General features: G+C 43.4%; 1 protein-coding gene across 2 annotated transcripts in view; it reads right to left on the bottom strand.

The window, feature by feature from the left end:
- Positions 1-19,899, bottom strand: part of GYS2 (glycogen synthase 2) — a 59,327-nt gene that overhangs the window by 38,393 nt on the left and 1,035 nt on the right. Inside the window, exons 1-2 of one of the 2 annotated variants that reach the window (XM_035127397.2) lie at positions 14,502-16,062; positions 6,193-6,374 (exon numbers count right to left, since the gene is read on the bottom strand). In XM_035127397.2, coding sequence (XP_034983288.1) covers positions 6,193-6,222 — 30 coding nt within the window. In that variant the 5' untranslated portion in view covers positions 6,223-6,374; positions 14,502-16,062. Of the gene's footprint in view, positions 1-6,192; positions 6,375-14,501; positions 16,063-19,899 lie in introns of those variants that run through there. The other variant, XM_035127396.2, reaches the window with a different exon arrangement.

Raw genomic sequence — 19,899 nt, 5'->3', positions numbered from 1 at the left:
TAATTTTGGCTTGTTGTTCTTTGTATATTGCCTCCACACAGTTCATAAAACTCTTTCCTATCCCCATCACCTCCAAGTTCTTTTTCATAAAGCACCATATGACATTATCGAATGCCTTCTCGGCATCGATGAAAATAAGGGCTGCATGTTTGTTAATTTTGACGTCCAAATAATCTATTATGTTTAGGACGTTTCTCATGTTTTCTCTAAGTTGTCGTCCGGGTAGAAAACCTTGTTGGTCTAAGTGGATTTGTCGGTTCAATATTCTTTTAAGTCTCTGTGCCAATATATTTGCAAAAATTTTATAGTCTGTGTTCAACAGAGATATTGGCCTGTAGTTTTTTACGTTGGATGGATCTGTCCCTTCTTTATGGATTAGAGTAATATAGGCATCTTGCCATGTTTTAGGTAATTGGCTCTCTTTCATTATGTTATTCATTATTTCTTTCATAGGTGGTACAATTTGTTGTTGGAGTTTTTTATAGTATTTTATTGTCAAGCCATCAGGCCCTGGGGCCTTCCCCTCCTTACCTTTTTTAATAGCTTCTAAAATTTCCTCTTCATCTATTGGTTTTTCTAGTTGAGCTGCCAATTCCTGCGGGATCTTATTTAATTTATGATCTTCTAAATATGCTGTAATCTTTCCCATGTCTGGTTTCGGTGCTTTATATAATTCCTTGTAGAATTTAAGGAATGCCTTTTTTATCTCCTTCTGACTGTCTATTGTTTTGTCATTTGGGGTAATTTTGTTTATGATGTTTTGCGATCTTCTTTTTTTCAATTGCCAGGCGAGCCACTTTCCAGTCTTGTTACCAAATTCAAAAACCTTCTGTTTTAAAATGTTTATTTTCCATTCTATCTCTTGACTAATTAGCCCCTCGAGTTGTGTTTGCAGCATATTATATGTTTCTTTTAATTTGTTGTCCTGCGGTTTTTTTGCCAATTTCTTCTCAGTCTCCTTGATTTTTGTTAGGATGATTTCTTTATTCCTTTCTTTTTCTCTCTTACGGATACAATTTTGTTGTATTAGGAGACCCCTCATGAACGCCTTACTGGCGTCCCACACTACTTTAATGTCTGTACCTTTGTTCAAGTTCATCTCGAAATACATTTTTAGTTGTTCTTTCATTTTTCCTAAGATCTTACCATCATCCATTAGATTGTCGTTCATTTTCCATCTAAATGCTTTTATTTCTTTAATCTTCCATTCTAACAGTACTGCTCTATGGTCAGATATAGTTTTTGGCATTATTTCCGTTTTAATTACCTTAGTTGTTAGCTCTTTTGATACCCAAATGTGGTCTATCCTGCTCCAACTCTGAAATTGTTGCGAGAAGAATGTAAAGTCTTTTTCTTTCGGATTTTTCCACCTCCATATGTCCACCAGCTCATTATTTTTTGTTAGTGAATCAAATGAGGTTGGCAATTTCCCCTGTCTGATATTTGTTTTCTTTTTGGTTGATTTATCCAGCTCTATGGATGTTACTCCATTAAAGTCTCCGGCTAAAATGATCTTATGTTCCATATATTCCTCCAAGATTTTATCTAGTTTCTTATAAAATTCTACTTTTGCGTCGTTAGGGGCATACACCCCCACAACCATCAGTTTTTGCCCTTCTATTTCAATCTGAACACCTAGGATTCTGCCTTCATTGTCTTTAAAAATTTGTTTTGCTTCATACTTGTCTTTTACGTAGATAACTACCCCTCTCTTTTTCTGGGTATCTGAGGATGTAAATTCTTTACCCAACTTCTTGTTTTTCAATACCCTATTATGTCTTTTAACTATGTGAGTTTCTTGTAGGCAGATTATGTCTACATTTTGTTTCTCTAATATATGGGCGATTTTATGTCTTTTTGATTTCTCATTCATACCGTTAATGTTCCACGAAATTAATTTAAGAGTCATTTTGTTTGTTGAATTAAATATCTTTATTATATATCCTCAAATTTAATATTCCTCCTGGTTTAACTCCTGATCCTGTTCTTGCTCCTGGTTTTCTTCCTCTGATTCCTCTTCCGCTCCTGTGATCTTCCCCAATTCCTTATATTTCCTCCCAAATTTTAACATTTCGTGTGCTGTCTCAATAGTAAACTTCTTCTCTTTATAGTAAAAGGTCACCCCCACTGGATATTCCCATCTAAACCTAATATTATTTTCTGTCAGGTTTCTCGTCAGTTCCTTAAAGGCGTTCCTTTTGCGCAACAACCGGTTTGGGATGTCCCTAAAGACGATTACTGGTTTTCCCTCTATGTTCCATTTACTCTCTCTACTTTTTCTCATTATTTCGTCTCTAACTTGTATCGAGTTCACAGTGATCAAACAGTCCCCGGGGTATTTTTTTGACTTTCCTTGCATTTGCTTGTTTCTAATTCTAAAAGCATTTGTTATCAAGTATTCTGCCTCTTCTTCTTCCTTAATGTCTAGTAATGTAGCTATTTCCTTAGTCAATTTTCCTCTTAGGTTTTCTCCTTTTGTTTCAACCATGCCTCGTATTTTAAAATTATTCGCCCTCTGCGCTAGTTCTAGCATTGCCAAATTATCCAGCAGGGCTTCTTGTTTTCCTTCCATCTGTTCAAATTTAGTCTTCATTTTCTCCCCCTCTCTCTTATTCTCCCTCACCTCTTTTTGAACCCGCTTTGTCTGCTCTTCCACTGTATTAATCTTGTTGTTCATTTCTTTCATTTGGCCTGATATTTCTGATATTTCTGTTACTATTCCTTCCAGTTTCCCTTCGATATTTTTTTCACTTTCTCTCATTTCCTTCCTAATTTCCCGTATCTCTGTTAATATTTTAGCTAAGTCTCCTTCCCCTTCTACTTCTGGTTTTGAAGCTCTTCTTTCACTGGATGTTAGTGTTTTTCCTCCTCTGTGAGTCATTTTCTAGTCCAATTTAGTTTTAACCTCTATTTCTTGATGCACAGTGACTAATGTTTCTCAAAATATGTTTGCGTTACGTTCCTCTGCCACTGATGGTCCTTAATTCTAAACCAGTATATATATCTCCTTTTGCCACTAGGTGTCTCTTGCATCTAATCACAAAACACAATGATCACAATTCACTACTCCACCCACAGCCCCGTCAATGAAGAAATGGAAATGGAATGGAAAACAATCCCCTTCAAATCTTAATTCCACTTTGTTATATATCCCACTAAACCCACTTCCCTCAAGCAAGCTGGTCTGCCCTGCCGTTTCCAATGAGTCAGCCAGTCCGAGCTTTCTCTCAATGGTCAATTCAAAGCTTTAGTTCAATTGCCATCCATCAGTTCAAAGTAGCAGTTCTGGCTTGGTGGAGTGCCTTTTCGGGTCTGTTTGTAGCTTGTTTCCTGTGGCAGGTTTCAGTTCGTAGCAATTTGTAGCAAAGTTTGTAACCAGGATTTGTAGCCAATATTGAAAGGGACACTTGGAGTCTTGAACTTGCCCCTTATCCGCTCAGTCACGTTATTTGGTTATTTCTAGCACCAAGTCTTTCCACTCAGTGATAATTCACCTCTGTAACAGTCTATAACAGTCTTAACTCACTGGTCACTGATAGTTACTTTCAGGGTCCGTTGACTCTCCTCTTCGATCTCAAATTGGATACAGTATACTCACAGTCGTCTCTATTACGGGAGTCTACTTCCCAGTATCAGTCTTATGTTAGTATGTACCCCAATTGTTAGCGCTCCGGTTTGGGAATATGTCACACCCTTTTGCCTTATCCACGCTCAGTGTCGTCCCAGCTGTATTTGCCCCGCTCCTTCCAACCCCAGGGGAAGCTGGAAAGGGCTAGAAAGGATGGGTTCCTCCGCTTAATAAATGCAAAGAGAAATAAGCTTAATAAAAGTAAGTCCCTCTGTTTAGTAAAGTTCAGGATGGGGATTTTCCCCCTTTTATATTCTAGACTTTAATCTTCTCCTGTGGCAACCCCCGAAACGTATTTTTAACTCCCGTCGCCGTTGGCTTGTAAAAAGCTGCTCCGCTGATTCTATCTCTCTTTACCTCCCTCGTAACTCCACGCCCAGCGCCATTTTAGCTAGCAGCCTCAGGTAGATCCCCTTTAAGCTTGTACCTTTGTTTCCTTTGGAGGGGAGGGTTGGTTTGCCCCTTCTCGTGTCTGTCTGTTCGTCTCTTTACCCCAACCTTAGGAAACTCCGGTTTTTGGGGTGCTTCTCCGCTCTTCCGTGGAGCTTGTGGCAGCGCTTTGCAAGGCACGATGAATCTCGGCGTTCGCGACTTCAATCCCGCTCCCTCCAACTCCTGAAAAAAAGGAGCTGGTCTCCGAGCCGGAGAGTCGCTGGAACGCTGTAAGACTCTTAGACCCCAAGGATTTTATCCCTGGGTTTGGAGGTTTGCACAGCCCTAGCAAAAACCTCTTTTTTGCCTTTGCAAAGCTCGGGGTTTCTCTGCAGAGCTTACCCGCGCTCCTTCCCGGTCAGCGGAGGAAACAGGAAGTCCAATTTTTTTTCTTCCAATGCATTCCTATGGGATTCGACTTACAAATTTTTTCGACTTACTAATGTGCATTCGGAACGCATTAAATTCGTAAGTAGAGGTACCACTGTAGATAAATAGGTACTGCTCTGGCAGGAGGTAAATGGTGTTTCCGTGCGCTGCTCTGGTTCACCAGAAGCGGCTTAGTCATGCTGGCCACATGACCCGGAAGCTGTCTGCAGACAAACGCCAGCTCCCTCGGCCTATATAGCGAGATCAGCGCACAACCCCAGAGTCGTCCGCGACTGGACCTACCGGTCAGGGGTACCTTTACCTTTACCTAAAATCAGGGGTCAGCAACATTTCTCAGCCGTGGGCCGGTCCACCGTCCCTCAGAAAAAATGACCAGTGGAACGCTGCCCACAAATATACTACAAACAGCACAGCATGGATGCAGCAACTGCAATATGAACACTCAACTCTGCCCTCAATGGATTGCAAAACACCATTGGCGCAGCCATAAAAACATGCCTTTGAGAACTATGTTCCTTAGAAATTTGGCTCATATGAGCAAAACAGCACCACACTGGAACAAATTTCAGGCCTATACTTCGATCCCTTTGCCACGATTACACAATCACAAAAGACAGCCGTACAACGCCTGGCAACTCCCCTGGGTTAACATGCTGCATTCGCAACTCTCCTGCAGTGTGAGAGGCCCTCACATATATTTATGTGGATTGAATAAACTCGCTTTGTCTTTAATGCCTTACTGTTCACACCAAGGCTAAGTTTACTGGGTGGTGAACAATGGCAAGGAATTCCAGTCCAACCTGCCCTGCTCAGTTTAACGATTTATTTATTCATTACATTTACACACCGCCTTCTGCCTCATGACTTCCAATTACAGTGGTACCTCTACTTACGAATTACTCTACTTACGAATGTTTCTACTTACGAATGGAGCTCCGTCCGCCAGCCATCTTGGATGCGGTTTAGATAGGATTTTTTCTACTTACGATTTTTTAGATAGGGTTGCTTCGACTTACGATTTTTTTCTCCCAATGCATTCCTATGGGATTTGACTTACATTTTTTTTTTGACTTACAAATGTGCGTTTGGAACGCATTAAATTCGTAAGTAGAGGTACCACTGTATATCTTTCTTAGATTACATAGTTAAAAACGTACCTTTTAAAAAAATTATTGAGAAAATTGCACTCACGCACATAAATATACATTATGCTTCATAAAATATGCTAAGCTCTTAAAAATATTATTAGAAAGCAAGACGTTAACACTTCAATAATTGCAATCAAGCACATTTTATAATTTCATTGAAACAGACCATTAAAATAAAATTGCATATACATTCTTGACTTTTAAAATTTCTTTTACACTGCAAATTTTTTTATTTAAAAAAGCTATTGATTAGATAGATAGATAGATAGATAGATAGAGATGATGGATAGAATTACATGCTTATCCAGCCAGGCATAGATAAGGTCATATTGTGTCTACAGAAATCTGACTGCATTATTTGGGAACTGGAAAGCCAAAGGCCGAAATCCCATTAAGCAGACTTCCAGATAAATGCACTCTTAAAACGTGTAATTGGATAAACGGGTCCCTTTCTCAAAAATAACCTGGAATGAATCGACTTTGACCGAGACCAGTATGTCAGGCAGAAAGACAAGAGCATTAGTGGAACCAGCTAATCTCCGAGTGAGTCAGCTTAGTTGCCTCAGGAAACAAAAGTAGAGAAATCCAGTTTACCTGGCACCCGCTGGTTCTCATGGTTTCCATTGCCTTTTTCACAGCTCCATTGGGAGGTTCGCAAACTTCCACCTGGGTCTTCACATTGTGCTCAAAATAAGGGCCGATGAGGAAGTAGTTTTCCCCCCATTCGTCCAATGTGATTTTGGCTTTTGTCTGGATCACAGTGTAGATGCCACCAACTGTGAGAGGAAAAGCAAAGCTTAAATTGGTTGGATGGTCATCTGTCATGGATGTGTTGTAGAAAATTGAACGCCATACACTCATAGGTCCACAGATGTACAGAGAGGGGAACGATGCCTTGACCTGACAGGAGCCATTTCTCCTTGCCAGAGATTGCTCAACAGGAAGAATAATCCCCACTTGACCCCAGACTGTCTCCGGAAAACACCCCCACCTTCCTTTTGCATAAGTCTCACCTAAGCACCCTTACAATCTCTCCAAATAGATGCAAATGCCTTAAGTAAATAGGGTCTCGCAACACTGGTATTTCCACCCTTCACCCTCCTGGCTAAATCTCCACGTCAAAGCATTCCTTCCCAAAAAGAAGATCTTGGGGACCTAAAATCCAATAAAACTATGGTCTTATAGAAAAGTTATGTTATTGAATGTATAAAAATAAAGCTATAGCTGTGTATTCTTTTATATATCCTATACTGGAAATGTCAAGACTTTAAGTGTTTCACTCCTTATAGACTTGTATCCGTCTGTATTGCTAAAATGTAACTTGCCTCCTGCCCCATTTATCACAGCGCCATCTAGCTTGTCTAATAATAATGACCCCAATACAAAACTCAGTGAAGAAAAACAAGTTATTCAACACAGGCGTCCTGTGAACAAATAAAATGTATGCATACTCATTATCAGGACCATCACCCCAATTGTCTTCCTAAGGTCCCCCCATCGAAAAACCTATCAAACCTTAGTACCTACCTGATTGCTTTCTACTTAACTGTCTCTTGCCCTTTCCTTGTCGTTGAGTAACATTGGGAAAGAATATTATAAAAAGTTGGAAGTTCCTTTGTTCTGGGTTCTTCACTCCGTCCTGTGCGTGAGGGAAGGACCCTGTTGCAACAGTTTTCTTTTACTAGAAATAAACTGCCTTGTGGTCCCTGTCATTTTACTCCGCCAAGGAGCCCCGTAAACTGGTCTCCTTGTCAGGTTCTCGGACTCTTCCTGGGTCAGAACCTAGTTGTTTCTGGGTCACCCGACCCCCTGAATTCCTACAACAGATGCTTTAGCCGAGATTCCTGCATTGCAGGGGTTTGGACTAGATGACCTGTGAGGCCCCTTCCAGCTCTACAATTCTATGATTTTATGTTCTGAAAGGAGTAGCCCTTACATTCACCTCCCGCAGGTCTAACCTGCCTGTTATGAGTGAGACTATACTTACATTGTCCTAATTATATTTGGCCAGATTTCCTTTGTTAACACTATTGCATTCACATTCTATTTGCACAGACTAATCCCTTCCTCCAGAGATGGAATGATGATTCCATTTGCCATTGTTGGGAGAACCAGTTCAGACAACCATGTATTATGTGCCCAGGTCTGCCTGGGGTGACTTTTTAGTTTGAACTTGGGCACAGAATGTAGGGACAGGGGAGAAATTCAATTCGATTTGCATTTAAAGTTGAAGCTACCAAATTCGCACATTCTGAAACTATATGTGAGCTAAAACACTGCTATCGTTTAAATTCACACTACTCGTGAATTTGGCAATGCAGTTCTCCAGCAAAGCAATTGTCGTAGGAACGCGCCGGCCAGTAATCACACAGAGTTAAGATGGAGTTAACTCTGTTTTAGCAAAACATAACATCCACAGTTTTTTGGTTCAAAATTGGGAAAGGAGTACGACAAGGTTGTATATTGTCTCCCTACTTATTTAACTTATATGCAGAATTCATCATGCAAAAGGCTAGACTGGATGAATCCCAAGCCAGAATTAAGATTGCTAGAAGAAATATCAACAACCTCAGATATGCTGATGACACAACCTTGATGGCAGAAAGTGAGGAGGAATTAAAGAACCTTTTAATGAGGGTGAAAGAGGAGAGCGCAAAATAAGGCCTGAAGCTCAACATCCAAAAAAAACTAAGATCATGGCCACTGGTCCCATCACCTCCTGGGAAATAGAAGGGGAAGAAATGGAGGCAGTGAGAGATTTTACTTTCTTGGGTTCCATGATCACTGCAGATGGTGACAGCAGTCACAAAATTAAAAGATGCCTGCTTCGTGGGAGAAAAGCGATGACACACCTAGACAGAATCTTAAAAAGCAGAGACATCACCTTGCCGACAAAGGTCCGTATAGTTAAAGCTATGGTTTTCCCAGTAGTGATGTATGGAAGTGAGAGCTGGACCATAAAGAAGGCTGATCGCCGAAGAATTGATGCTTTTGAATTATGGTGCTGGAGGAGACTCTTGAGAGTCCCATGGACTGCAAGAAGATCAACCCTATCCATTCTTAAGGAAATCAGCCCTGAGTGCTCACTGGAAGGACAGATCCTGAAGCTGAGGCTTCAATACTTTGGCCACCTCATGAGAAGAGAAGACTCCCCAGAAAAGACTCTGATGTTGGGAAAGATTGAGGGCACTAGGAGAAGGGGACGACAGAGGACGAGATGGTTGAACAGTGTTCTCGAAGCTACGAACATGAGTCTGACCAAACTGTGGGAGGCAGTGGAAGACAGGAGTGCCTGGCATGCTCTGGTCCATGGGGTCACGAAGAGTCGGACACAACTAAACGACAACAGACTTGGCTGAATGTGAGGCCTAATGAGCAGGGCAGTTCATTCCCGGTGGTCTACCTCCATGAGAATCTGTTGCTGGAAGCCACTGCCTCCCCACCAGGTTTTCCCAAGCAATCAGAGACTGCGCCTGTGTGCAGCCAACCTCTCCTCTGCACTCTTCATGCCTCTTCTGGGGAGTAGAGCTTGCAGCAGGAGACACCCGTGACTTTTCACCAAGCCTGGCTCCTCTATGCCTCTTGACTTCTCACCCTCCTGCTTCAGCTTCTCCCTCTGATTCTGGACTTGTCTCTCCCACAGACTCTCCTGGTTCACTAAGCCCTGTTACCTCTTCAGCTTCCAGCACCTCCTCTTGTGTGGCAATGTCCCTCCCTCCCCGTGAAATAAGACACAAGACACAATGGATAAGTTTTAAGTGGGCGAAAAGGCCACAACTTTATTGGTTACGGATGTTGAGTGGTATTGGCTTAGGCATTGGAACCTAACCGACTATATCCGACTGCAACCCATGTGTTACAGTCTGGGAGAAATTAACCACCAGAAAGGAGCCCAGTGATGTACATCTACCGGAACACCTCCTGTGGCCATCGTTTGGGGGGGGGTGCCATAAGGCCCTGACCTCTGCAGGCTCAGGACAAAGCTACCGCCCCCGGAACCCCTTTAACGGAATTACTTTTCCAATTTCTGGGCAGATGATGACATAATCTGCCCCCTTCTTCTTTTATGCAAATTTCCAATGCCTAACCGCCAAACTAAGTTGTGACGAATTGCTATGAGGTAGGTGAAAAAACCAGCTTGGCTAGCCCAAGTGGGAAAAGTCCCAGTCTTCTCCCTTTTCTCCCTCTGACCCTTCATCATTGACCCCCACCACCAAGGCAAGAAGGGGCAGAGCCAGGGGAAAGTGCGGGGCAGCAATTGCTTGATGCAACATTATATAACTTTTCTACAAAACAGATCAGAACGAATGCTCATTGAACAGCTGGCACCATCTAACCTTCCCACGATTGTCGTGCAAACAAATCAGGATGACAGTCAGTAAACAGGTAACCTGGAAGCAGCCCCAGTCTCTCCTCTTGCCTTCTCTCCACACATAAACGGAGGCATATTTTCCCTTAACATTCCTTTAACACTTCTGACCACTGTTGGCCCTGTTCTGTTGAAGTCCATACCTTGCAAGGAAGCTTATTCACACATTACACTGAACAAATGTGAAAGTGTTTGCGTGAAAGTATTGTATACTTGTTTATCTGCACAGAGCAGCTGTTGTGCACACAGATACACAGCCTGCACACCCTCTGAACATTGAGTGTGAATAACAGTATATAATAATAATTTATTATTTATACCCCGCCCATCTGGCCGGGTTCCCCCAGCCACTCTGGGCGGCTTCCAACAAAATATTAAAATACAGAAATCCATCAAACATTAAAAGCTTCCCTAAACAGGGCTGCCTTGAGATGCCTTCTAAAGATCTGGTAATTGTTGTTCTCTTTGACCTCTGGTGGGAGGGCATTCCACAGGTGGGTGCCGCTACCGAGAAGGTCCTCTGCCTGGTTCCCTGTAACTTGGCTTCTCGCAGCGAGGGAACTGCCAGAAGGCCCTCAGCGCTGGTCCTCAGTGTCCGGGCAGAACAATGGGGGAGGAGACACTCCTTCAGGTATACTGGACTGAGGCCAGTATGCATGTACAGCTCAATTATGTGGATTGTATACAGTCGTACCTTGGTTCTGGAACGCTTATGGAACGTTCTTATGGTGTGTGTGTTCTGGTTTGCGAACGTTTTTTGGAAGTCGAACAGACTTCCGGAATGGATTCCGTTTGAGAACCAAGGTACAATGTACTTGTTCAGTGTTACCGTACATTCCAACATTCCTCAGATGAAATTATGGGTATTCCATTCTACACCAGTGCCCCCCTCACACTGCCAATGAACTATGGGGAAAGGGCAGGGGTGGCTGAACAACCCCAGTGGCTGTTACCAAGAGGCATATTTAACAATACTGTACCGGCAAAATCATAAAATCATAGAATTATAGAATTGGTAGGGACCCCGAGGGTCCAACGCCCTGCAATGCAGGAATTTCAGCTAAAGCATCCATGACAGGTGGCCATCCAACCTCTGCTTAAAAACTTCAAAGGAAGGAGAGTCCACCACCTCCCGAGGAAGACCATTCCTCTGCCGAACAACTCTTATTGTCAGAACGTTCTTCCTGATATTTAGTCGGAAACTCCTTTCTTGTCACTTGAATTTGAGTCCTGCCCTCTGGAGCAGAAGAAAACAAGCCTGTGCCATCTTTCATGTGACTGCCCCTAAGACACTCAACGATGGCCATCATGTTTCTTCTCAGCCACCTCCCTTCCAGACCAGCTTCCGCAACCATTCCTCATAATGTCTTGGTTATCTGCAGGAACCTTAGATTAAAAAAACCCGAGGCTTCCATCAGCCCACCTTGGGTGCCAGAGGAGGCACCCATGCCAGATGTTTACAAGGTACCAGCAGCGTAGTCTCTCTAGTCAGAAGCTCTGACCATTGAGGGGGTCCTGTGTGCTTATGTGAGCCAGACCCCTTAGGCTGCTCCTGCTGCCGCCACCATTGTTGTTGTCAGATGCGTTGAGCAGAACCAGCTGGCGGAGCTGAGGAGAACAGTGGCAGTAGCTGGTTCCCCAACCCTCTCCTCCCCACGGGCCTCGCTGCGCCACCACGAGGTTACAGGCCTCCTCCTTCCCCTGCCCTTCCCTGGTCACGGAATTTGGGACTCTGCATGACATAGTGTGAAGCCACAATGGCTTAGGGTGGTTTCGTGATGGTCCTGGCATTTTCAGGGCAGTTGGGGGGGTGCGACAAATGTCCCCCTCTCTATTACTAAAATGTGACACAGGAATCCAGAGGTGAAGCCACACACACTCTTCTCCCGCCACCTCCCGAATAAACTCCTTTATTCTTGTGGATTTATAAGTAAAGAGACTCTCCTTCCAGCTCACGTGGCCTGGTATCAAAGAAAAACTCTAGGCTGTTCGATAGAATAACCTCCTGCCACCAGTAAAGGGTCTCTCTCTCTCGGCTTGATTCCCCCTACTGTAAAAGTTTGCCCTTTCCACGCTGGCAACTTGTTGACACCCCAGGTTATCTTAAGTTTTGTCCTCTTAATGAGTTACCACTTCTGTGAGTCCCGATACCTTGCTGGAAAAATAAGGATGATACTTCTTGGCACAAAAGAGAAGAATTTTATTAACCTTAGAACATAGTTGTTTATTTAACGTTTCATGTGTTTATAAGATACGTTTCGGTTGTAGGTAATCTCTGGCAAACATTTAACATCGAGCCTTCCTGAACCTCATTTAACCTCATTTAACATCGAGCCTTCCTGAACCTCATTTAGATCCCCACTATCCTGGCCTCTATGGTGCTGGAGGAGACTCTTGAGAGTCCCATGGACTGCAAGAAGATCAAACCTATCCATTCTTAAGGAAATCAGCCCTGAGTGCTCACTGGAAGGACAGATCGTGAAGCTGAGGCTCCAATACTTTGGCCACCTCATGAGAAGAGAAGAATCCTTGGAAAAGACCCTGATGTTGGGAAAGATTGAGGGCACTAGGAGAAGGGGACGACAGAGGACGAGATGGTTGGACAGTGTTCTCGAAGCTACGAACATGAGTTTGACCAAACTGCGGGAGGCAGTGCAAGACAGGAGTGCCTGGCGTGCTCTGGTCCATGGGGTCACGAAGAGTCAAACACGACTAAACGACTAAACAACAACATCCTGGCCTCTCAACTTTCTTCTTCACACCTACCCAAACACTCTCCCTCTCCTCAACTGACAAAACCGCTGCTCCCTCCTTTTAAACTGGGAACAGTCCCGCCCCCACCAGAATGTTATGTCAGTCAGGCTGGAGGTGGATTAACTCTTTCCCAGCCAGGTAGGAATAAATATTTCAGAACCGTGTCAATCCGTCACATGGGGTATGTGTTACATGTGAGCAGTCCTCCTATCAGCACACTTGCTTCCTGTTTGGAGGTCCGTCTTCCCATTGCAGTCACTCCAGGAAACACATGTCTGGAGCCAGCCTAAATCTCCAGGCGCAACATGCGTCCTGAGCAAGTTTGCAGACGACACCAAATTTGGAGCGGTGGCTAATACCCCAGAGGACAGGATCACACTTCAAAATGACCTTAACAGATTAGACAATTGGGCCAAAGCAAACAAGATGAATTTCAACAAGGAGAAATGTAAAGTACTACACTTGGGCAAAAAAAAATTAAAGGCACAAATACAGGATGGGTGACACCTGGCTTGAGAGCAGTACATGTGAAAAGGACCTAGGAGTCTTGGTAGACCACAGACTTGACATGAGTCAGCAGTGTGATGCAGCAGCTAAAAAAGCCAATGCAATTCTGGGCTGCATCAATAGGAGTATAGCATCTAGATCTAGGGAAGTAATAGTACCACTGTATTCTGCTCTGGTCAGACCTCACCTGGAGTACTGTGTCCAGTTCTGGGCACCACAGTTCAAGAAGGATACTGACAAGCTGGAACGTGTCCAGAAGAGGGCAACCAAAATGGTCAAAGGCCTGGAAATGATGCCTTATGAGGAACGGCTTAGGGAGCTGGGTATGTTTAGCCTGAAGAAGAGAAGGTTAAGGGGTGATATGATATCCATGTTCAAATATATAAAAGGATGTCATATGGAGGAGGGAGAAAGGTTGTTTTCTGCTGCTCCAGAGAAGCGGACATGGAGCAATGGATTCAAACTTCAAGAAAGAAGATTCCACCTAAACATTAGGAAGAACTTCCTGACAGTAAGAGCTGTTCGGCAGTGGAATTTGCTACCAAGGAGTGTGGTGGAGTCTCCTTCTTTGGAGGTCTTTAAGCAGAGGCTTGACAGCCATTTGTCAAGAATGCTTTGATGGTGTTTCCTGCTTGGCAGGGGGTTGGACTGGATGGCCCTTGTGGTCTCTTCCAACTCTATGATTCTATGATTCTATGATTCCTCAGACTGAAACACTGGGGTGAAATGGCCTTGGAGATCCCAAAAGCAGCGCCATTGGACACTTTGCTATGGCCATCTAAACAATGTTTGCAGACCTGGCAACGTCACAGTGGCTCAGGAGCCTTCTGCTACCAACTCAGAGTATGGCATTGTGGTGGCAGGGAAGGTGTGGGTGGGCCCTGGGTGGCTTTGGAAAGGTTGGGAGGCACTGATCCGCCACTCTTCCTGGGCCTGCCATCTGAGGCAAGTGCATCAAGTTGCTTAATGAGGGCGTCACCCTTGAATTCAGCATCTTGCTCCCTACAATGACCGGCTAGATGCCTTGGGGAAGCTCACAAGCAGAGCACAACAACAAACAGCCCACCTCTGCCGCTTTCCTTCCAGCAGAGTGCCCCTGAACCTGGATGTTCCATTTAGGTACCACAGCTAACACCCACAGATATCGTAAAGCGAGACGATTTAAACCATCGCCCTCCCAAAGCCTGGCGCGCGGCAATGCTGAGCGGGTCAGGCAGACAGTTACGTCTGCTTGCTCCCCTCGCCATGATTTTTCTGCTGACGCATTCCATACCCGCTGTGCCTGGTGGATCAGCTTCTGTCGTCTTATGTAGCCCATGTGCCCAGCTGGGGATAGTAATCCAAATGCAGCATCAGAGCTCAGCATCCCTAAGATGATAAAACCGGCCTTGGTCATCCTAGCACGTGGAATGCCCAGAAATGAGACTGGGAAGAAATCTCATGAGCGTCAGCCGCTCTTATTATTTTCAAAGCAATAGCTCCTGTTTCTTGAAACTTATCCCTGCACAGTCACTTCTGCCCCTCTATTCGTGGTTCATTGCATTTGGAAGAGGGGTTGGTGGGTAGGCACCTTTTTAAAGTAAATATTATTGTATTGCCCTTGGGGCAGGGGACTGTTGTTGATTAAGGCAGCCAGGACCACCACGGAATCAGCTTTGGCATTAAGCAAGTGTAACTTTAAGAATTTGAGCTTGCTTTGTCCTCCTCCCTCCTGTTGCTTTTTTCCTCATGTGCTGTGTCTTGGTGAGCCTGCAGAAGTGATTTTTGCAAGCCACTCTGAAAGCCTTCTTGGCTAAAAGGCCATGATAAAAATACAAAGCAGACTTTTCCCAACACAACACATTTTTGGATGTCATCTTCATTGGTTATGTACATTTTAATGCACACTTTACCACAATCTATGTATTTTTTTGGTGCACATTACTTGGTTGAGGAACCGCACAGCAAAATTAAGAAAACTGAATTTCCAAGGACAAATTTCGGTTGCGAATTGTTCTGGAAAGTGTGAATTTGGTACGTTCTCCTTTAAATGTGAGACAATGGAGTATGCCTCGGGGGTGAAGTCAAACTGCTGAGGAAGTAACATGCACAGAAATGGATATACTAGGGTAGAGGGTGCAGAAAGAAATGCACAGATTGTTGAAAACAGCGTGCAAAAATGCATTGTGTAAGGAAAAATTGCTTCACAAAGATGTGCATCTAGGGTAAAAGTTGAATACAAAGATGTGTGATTTAGGAGAACTCCACACTATAAAATGCTGATGAATTTTCATGAGGACTTGCTTTTTTTAAAAAAAGTGATTTCCCCCCTCTTTTCAGTTCTCCTAAATTATGCATCACTTAAAAAAAGCAAATCCTCATGAAAAACCATCAGCATTTTATAGTGCCCCACGGCAGCCTCTATAACATACCCACATCCAGCTCTGTGATTTAATGGGAGACACCCACCAACGCTGCTAAAGACCTCTCATTTATGGCAAGTTTAAAAGAAAAATCCCAAATTCCACCATCAAGGAAGCTCGGTCCCAAGCATTTGTGGCAAACATGTCTAAGGCGATGACGCGGTTCATAGCAATGGCAGACCCACTGATTCCTGATCACCTTTGGTAGGCCCCAAATAAACAAATTATGCTCCTCTTCTCCTACGTATAGCATGGGTAAGTCAAACCTCTCGTTTTTTTCCTTATATACAGGGCTAATTCTTGTTGCTTTTGCTCAACATACAGTATGTACAGTAAGCCCGCAACTTGCTCAGCGGTCACGTTGCAGGGATCATGGCTGAAGCGAAAATTGCCTGTAGTCAAAACACATTGGGTGCAATGGCAGGTGAGATTGCTAATCTCTCCCCCCCCCGATGCCTGCCCCTTTCCACCCCCTTTGATTCTTTCAAACTTATGTTTCGCCAAGTACGTAAAGCTGAATGAGCACAAGTTAAATGAGTGTAAAGTGCAGCCTTACTGCACTGATGTAAAGTTGCCTGTGTGCTTGATTGCTTCCTGCTCAACCTATATATATTCTTAGAATTTTGAAGTGTCAGGCATAGCTCTAGTGGCTTCAGCCCAAACGTAGCAGAGTTTTCCTGCACAGCGCAGAAGCTAGTTGAGGTGGAAATGACTAGTCGGCTAGACACAGAATAACTATTTACAGGATTTATTAAAAGAAAATAAAAGCAGCAGAGTTTCTGCATACAAAGCAAAGCAAAATAAATCTCCCCCCCCTCTCTCTCTCTTTCTCTCTCTCTCTCTCCAACCATATGCAGCACTCCTACTCCTAACACCCAACAAGAAACAACTGTGCTAGCATTCCTAGATAACAGAGTTCAGTGCTGGTCATTAACCAATCAGAGAGTAGTTTCCAGGCCAGGCAGACCTTGGCTTGCTGCCAAGAGTAAATTGACACTGCCTTGAGTTAATTGTGTGAAGCAAGAATCTGTAAGTTTCCCATGAGAACCAATTATCAGAAACCGAACATATATTGCCACTTATTATTTATATATGGGACCCAGGTGGCGCTGTGGTTAAACCACTGAGCCTAGGGCTTGCTGATCAGAAGGTCGGCAGTTCGAATCCCTGTGACAGGGTGAGCTCCTGTTGCTTGGTCCCAGCTCCTGCCAACCTAGCAGTTCGAAAGCACGTCAAAGTGCAAGTAGATAAATAGGAACCGCTACAGCGGGAAGGTAAACGGCGTTTCCGTGTGCTGCTCTGGTTTGCCAGAAGCAGCTTTGTCATGCTGGCCACATGACCTGGAAGCTATACGCCAGCTCCCTCGGCCAATAATGCGAGATGAGCGCGCAACCCCAGAGTCGGTCACGACTGGACCTAATGGTCAGGGGTCCCTTTACCTTTACCTTTTTATTATTTATATATTAACACTTATATTCCTGTATTGCAGGGGGTTGGATGAGATGACCCTTGGGGTCCCTTCCAACTCTACAATTCAATGATTCTATGATCACAAAGAGCATCATGAGTCCCCAATACGTTTTCATGTTGTTTTTCGGCCTCAGGCACTTCTGAGAAGAATTTTAACCCTTGACAACGTGTTTTTAGAGGCCAGCCTAATATTTGTCCTCCTGCGGGTTAAGATTTCAGTGTTTACAAACTACTCTCTCAGCTGAAATCTTTACCTTTAGCCACACACAGAGAACGAGAGGGGAGGTCAATCATTTACTCATTGTAACTCATTTACACTATGGCATTGGGGGGGGGAATCGTTCCCCAGCTGGGCTCTGCATGTTTTGGGGAATACAAACAATGTCCTGGCCTTTGAAACATGCAGCTACATCATAAAGAGAACACCTCTTTATAACTTTTCTAAGGAGCTAGAGGAAATGCCCATCATTTATTCTCACAGCCTGACAACCCAGGGTTTACCCATTGCGCTTTTGTGTCAAATCAGGGATTCGAACTCGGGTCTCTGCACAGTACGCTGCACCAGAATGGCTCCTAGTAGCATCCATTACATTTTTAAAAAGAACTGTTAAAGGCACAGGTCTCCACCAGGAAAAAAGACAGAGGCAACACAATTGTACTGAGACTATGCAAAATTCAGCTTGCGTGTCTCGAGTGTGATATAAATTGGGTGTCTCCCTAATATGCAAAACCAAGTTTGATTCACTCAAAGGTTGAAGCAAAAACGAGCCCTTCAAACTTACCCTTCATCACCCAGTAGCAACCCGGAGGCCAAACCCATTCAGGCAAGTGCTGAAATTATCATTTGCAAATATTCTAAGCTTGCCAACACTTGCAATTTTTGCCATTCTGAGTTTGGAATTTATACATTCAAATCCTTGTGCTTGCATTGCATGCAGCTCACTTGCCATTTATGGTGAAATATTAAATATAGCTGCATGTGATCTGTCAGATGCTATATGACCATTCTCAAATGTTCTCAATTTTTGAAGTAAAATACAATGCCAAATACTATAGATATGAAATATTCACTGATCTACTCCAAAATGTGAAATAGTCAGGGGAAAAATTGAGGATTAGCAGCACGAAACATTTTAGGAAACAAGAGAAATCGGGGAAACAAATTTGGGGAAATCGGGGGACTAAATTGGTTTCACTTCTAATTCTAAGCATGCAAGAAAAACATGAACAAGTGGTAAAGCAGATGATGGCAAGATTTGGAGCAGCTACTTTTGCCTTCAGAAAGAAGGGAAATGCTCCAAAAGAACAAAATTTTTAAGCCTAGCATCCACCATGTGACTACTCAAGGGGCAAAAATTGCACATTTATTTAATTCCATAGTAAAGTCACAAGCTGAATTTTTGGTTAGGTTGATATGCAAATTCTCTAACACATGTCAGAATTGTGGTTCATTGCTTCTCTGAAAACCTTTGAAATATGGTGAGTCACAGAGAGTTCCTATATATGGCAATTCAAAAGACCCGCTTGCCATCAGGGATGGGCTTATCTGTCAACTCATTTTCTCATACTCCACATTCCCACATCCCATTTCACCCCCAAAAAACTCCTCATGAAAATTCATTGTCGTTTTAGCGTGATTCTGCTCCTAAGAGACACATTTTTGCATGCAATTTACACATTTCTGCGAAGCAATTTCCCCTATAATATCATGCATTTTTATGTACTGTGTTCACAAATATATACATTATTATTTTTTGCACACGCTCCTTTTGTTCACTTTACGTTTTACAAATTAGGAGAAGTGCAAATGTCCAAAGATCACCATGCTTCAGTTTTTGTAGTGTTTCGGAAAGTGCAAATCGGGGAGGTTCACCTTTAAATGCAACCCAAATTGGATTTCTTCCCCCATCCCTACTTGCTATGCCAAAGTTTTAACTGAAAAGTCACCCTGCTGCATAACAAATGGTTGTCCGAACTGGTTCTCCCCACCATGGCAAATTCAACAATCATTCCAGCTCCAAAATGCAGAGATGGATAAATGGCTGCAAATGGGAAAGTGTCCTAATGCGGCGAGATAGTGAAAGCAATAGTGTTAACAGTGGACATCTAGCCAATTAAATTTAGGAGGGCAAAATAAGTACAATCGGACTCCTAATGGATGTATATACTTCTATGTTAATAGCAGGTCTTAACAGAATCAAAAGCCACCAGCATCTGAACCTGTTTTCAAATTCTAGCACCCCACACAAGCAGAGTAGAAAGTTAGTTCTAACCCTTTGTGTTAGAATTAAAACAAAATTGGGGGATTCACCAGATTTGAATGTTTTCTAGTATTCCCAATCATAGGCAATGTGGTTCCTTTTCATATAAGTGAAGGAAGGGAGTAAACAGTAAAGTAACGCATTTGATACTTGTTACTTGAAAACGGAACACCAAGATAGGAACTTGTTTCAAGGTATGGTCCCCAAACATCTAGAAGTTAAAATTTCAGGGAAGGGGTTTGCAATGTTCTCAGTTTCTTTCTTTTCTTTTTTAAAATGGCGGTGATTTCCAATTTGTACTCCAATTTGTACAAAATGTACCAGCTCAGCTACACTCTGGGAATGAACGGAATATATTTCTGCTGAGAATCCCATGGATTGAGAGAGAATGTTCAAGCGGGTTAAAGCTCTAACCTGTTTGCAAAAACTGTGGCACGTAGCGATTCACAGCAGGCACCGCGTACAGTTAGTTGCATGTGCCCATCTCATGCACGCTTCCTGAGAATAAATGCACACCTGTTCCTTGACTCCTTATCTT

Source organism: Zootoca vivipara, chromosome 10, assembly GCF_963506605.1.
Source record: "Zootoca vivipara chromosome 10, rZooViv1.1, whole genome shotgun sequence".
Classification (NCBI taxonomy): Eukaryota; Metazoa; Chordata; class Lepidosauria; order Squamata; family Lacertidae; genus Zootoca; species Zootoca vivipara.
This window is presented reverse-complemented; position numbering and strand designations above follow the sequence as displayed.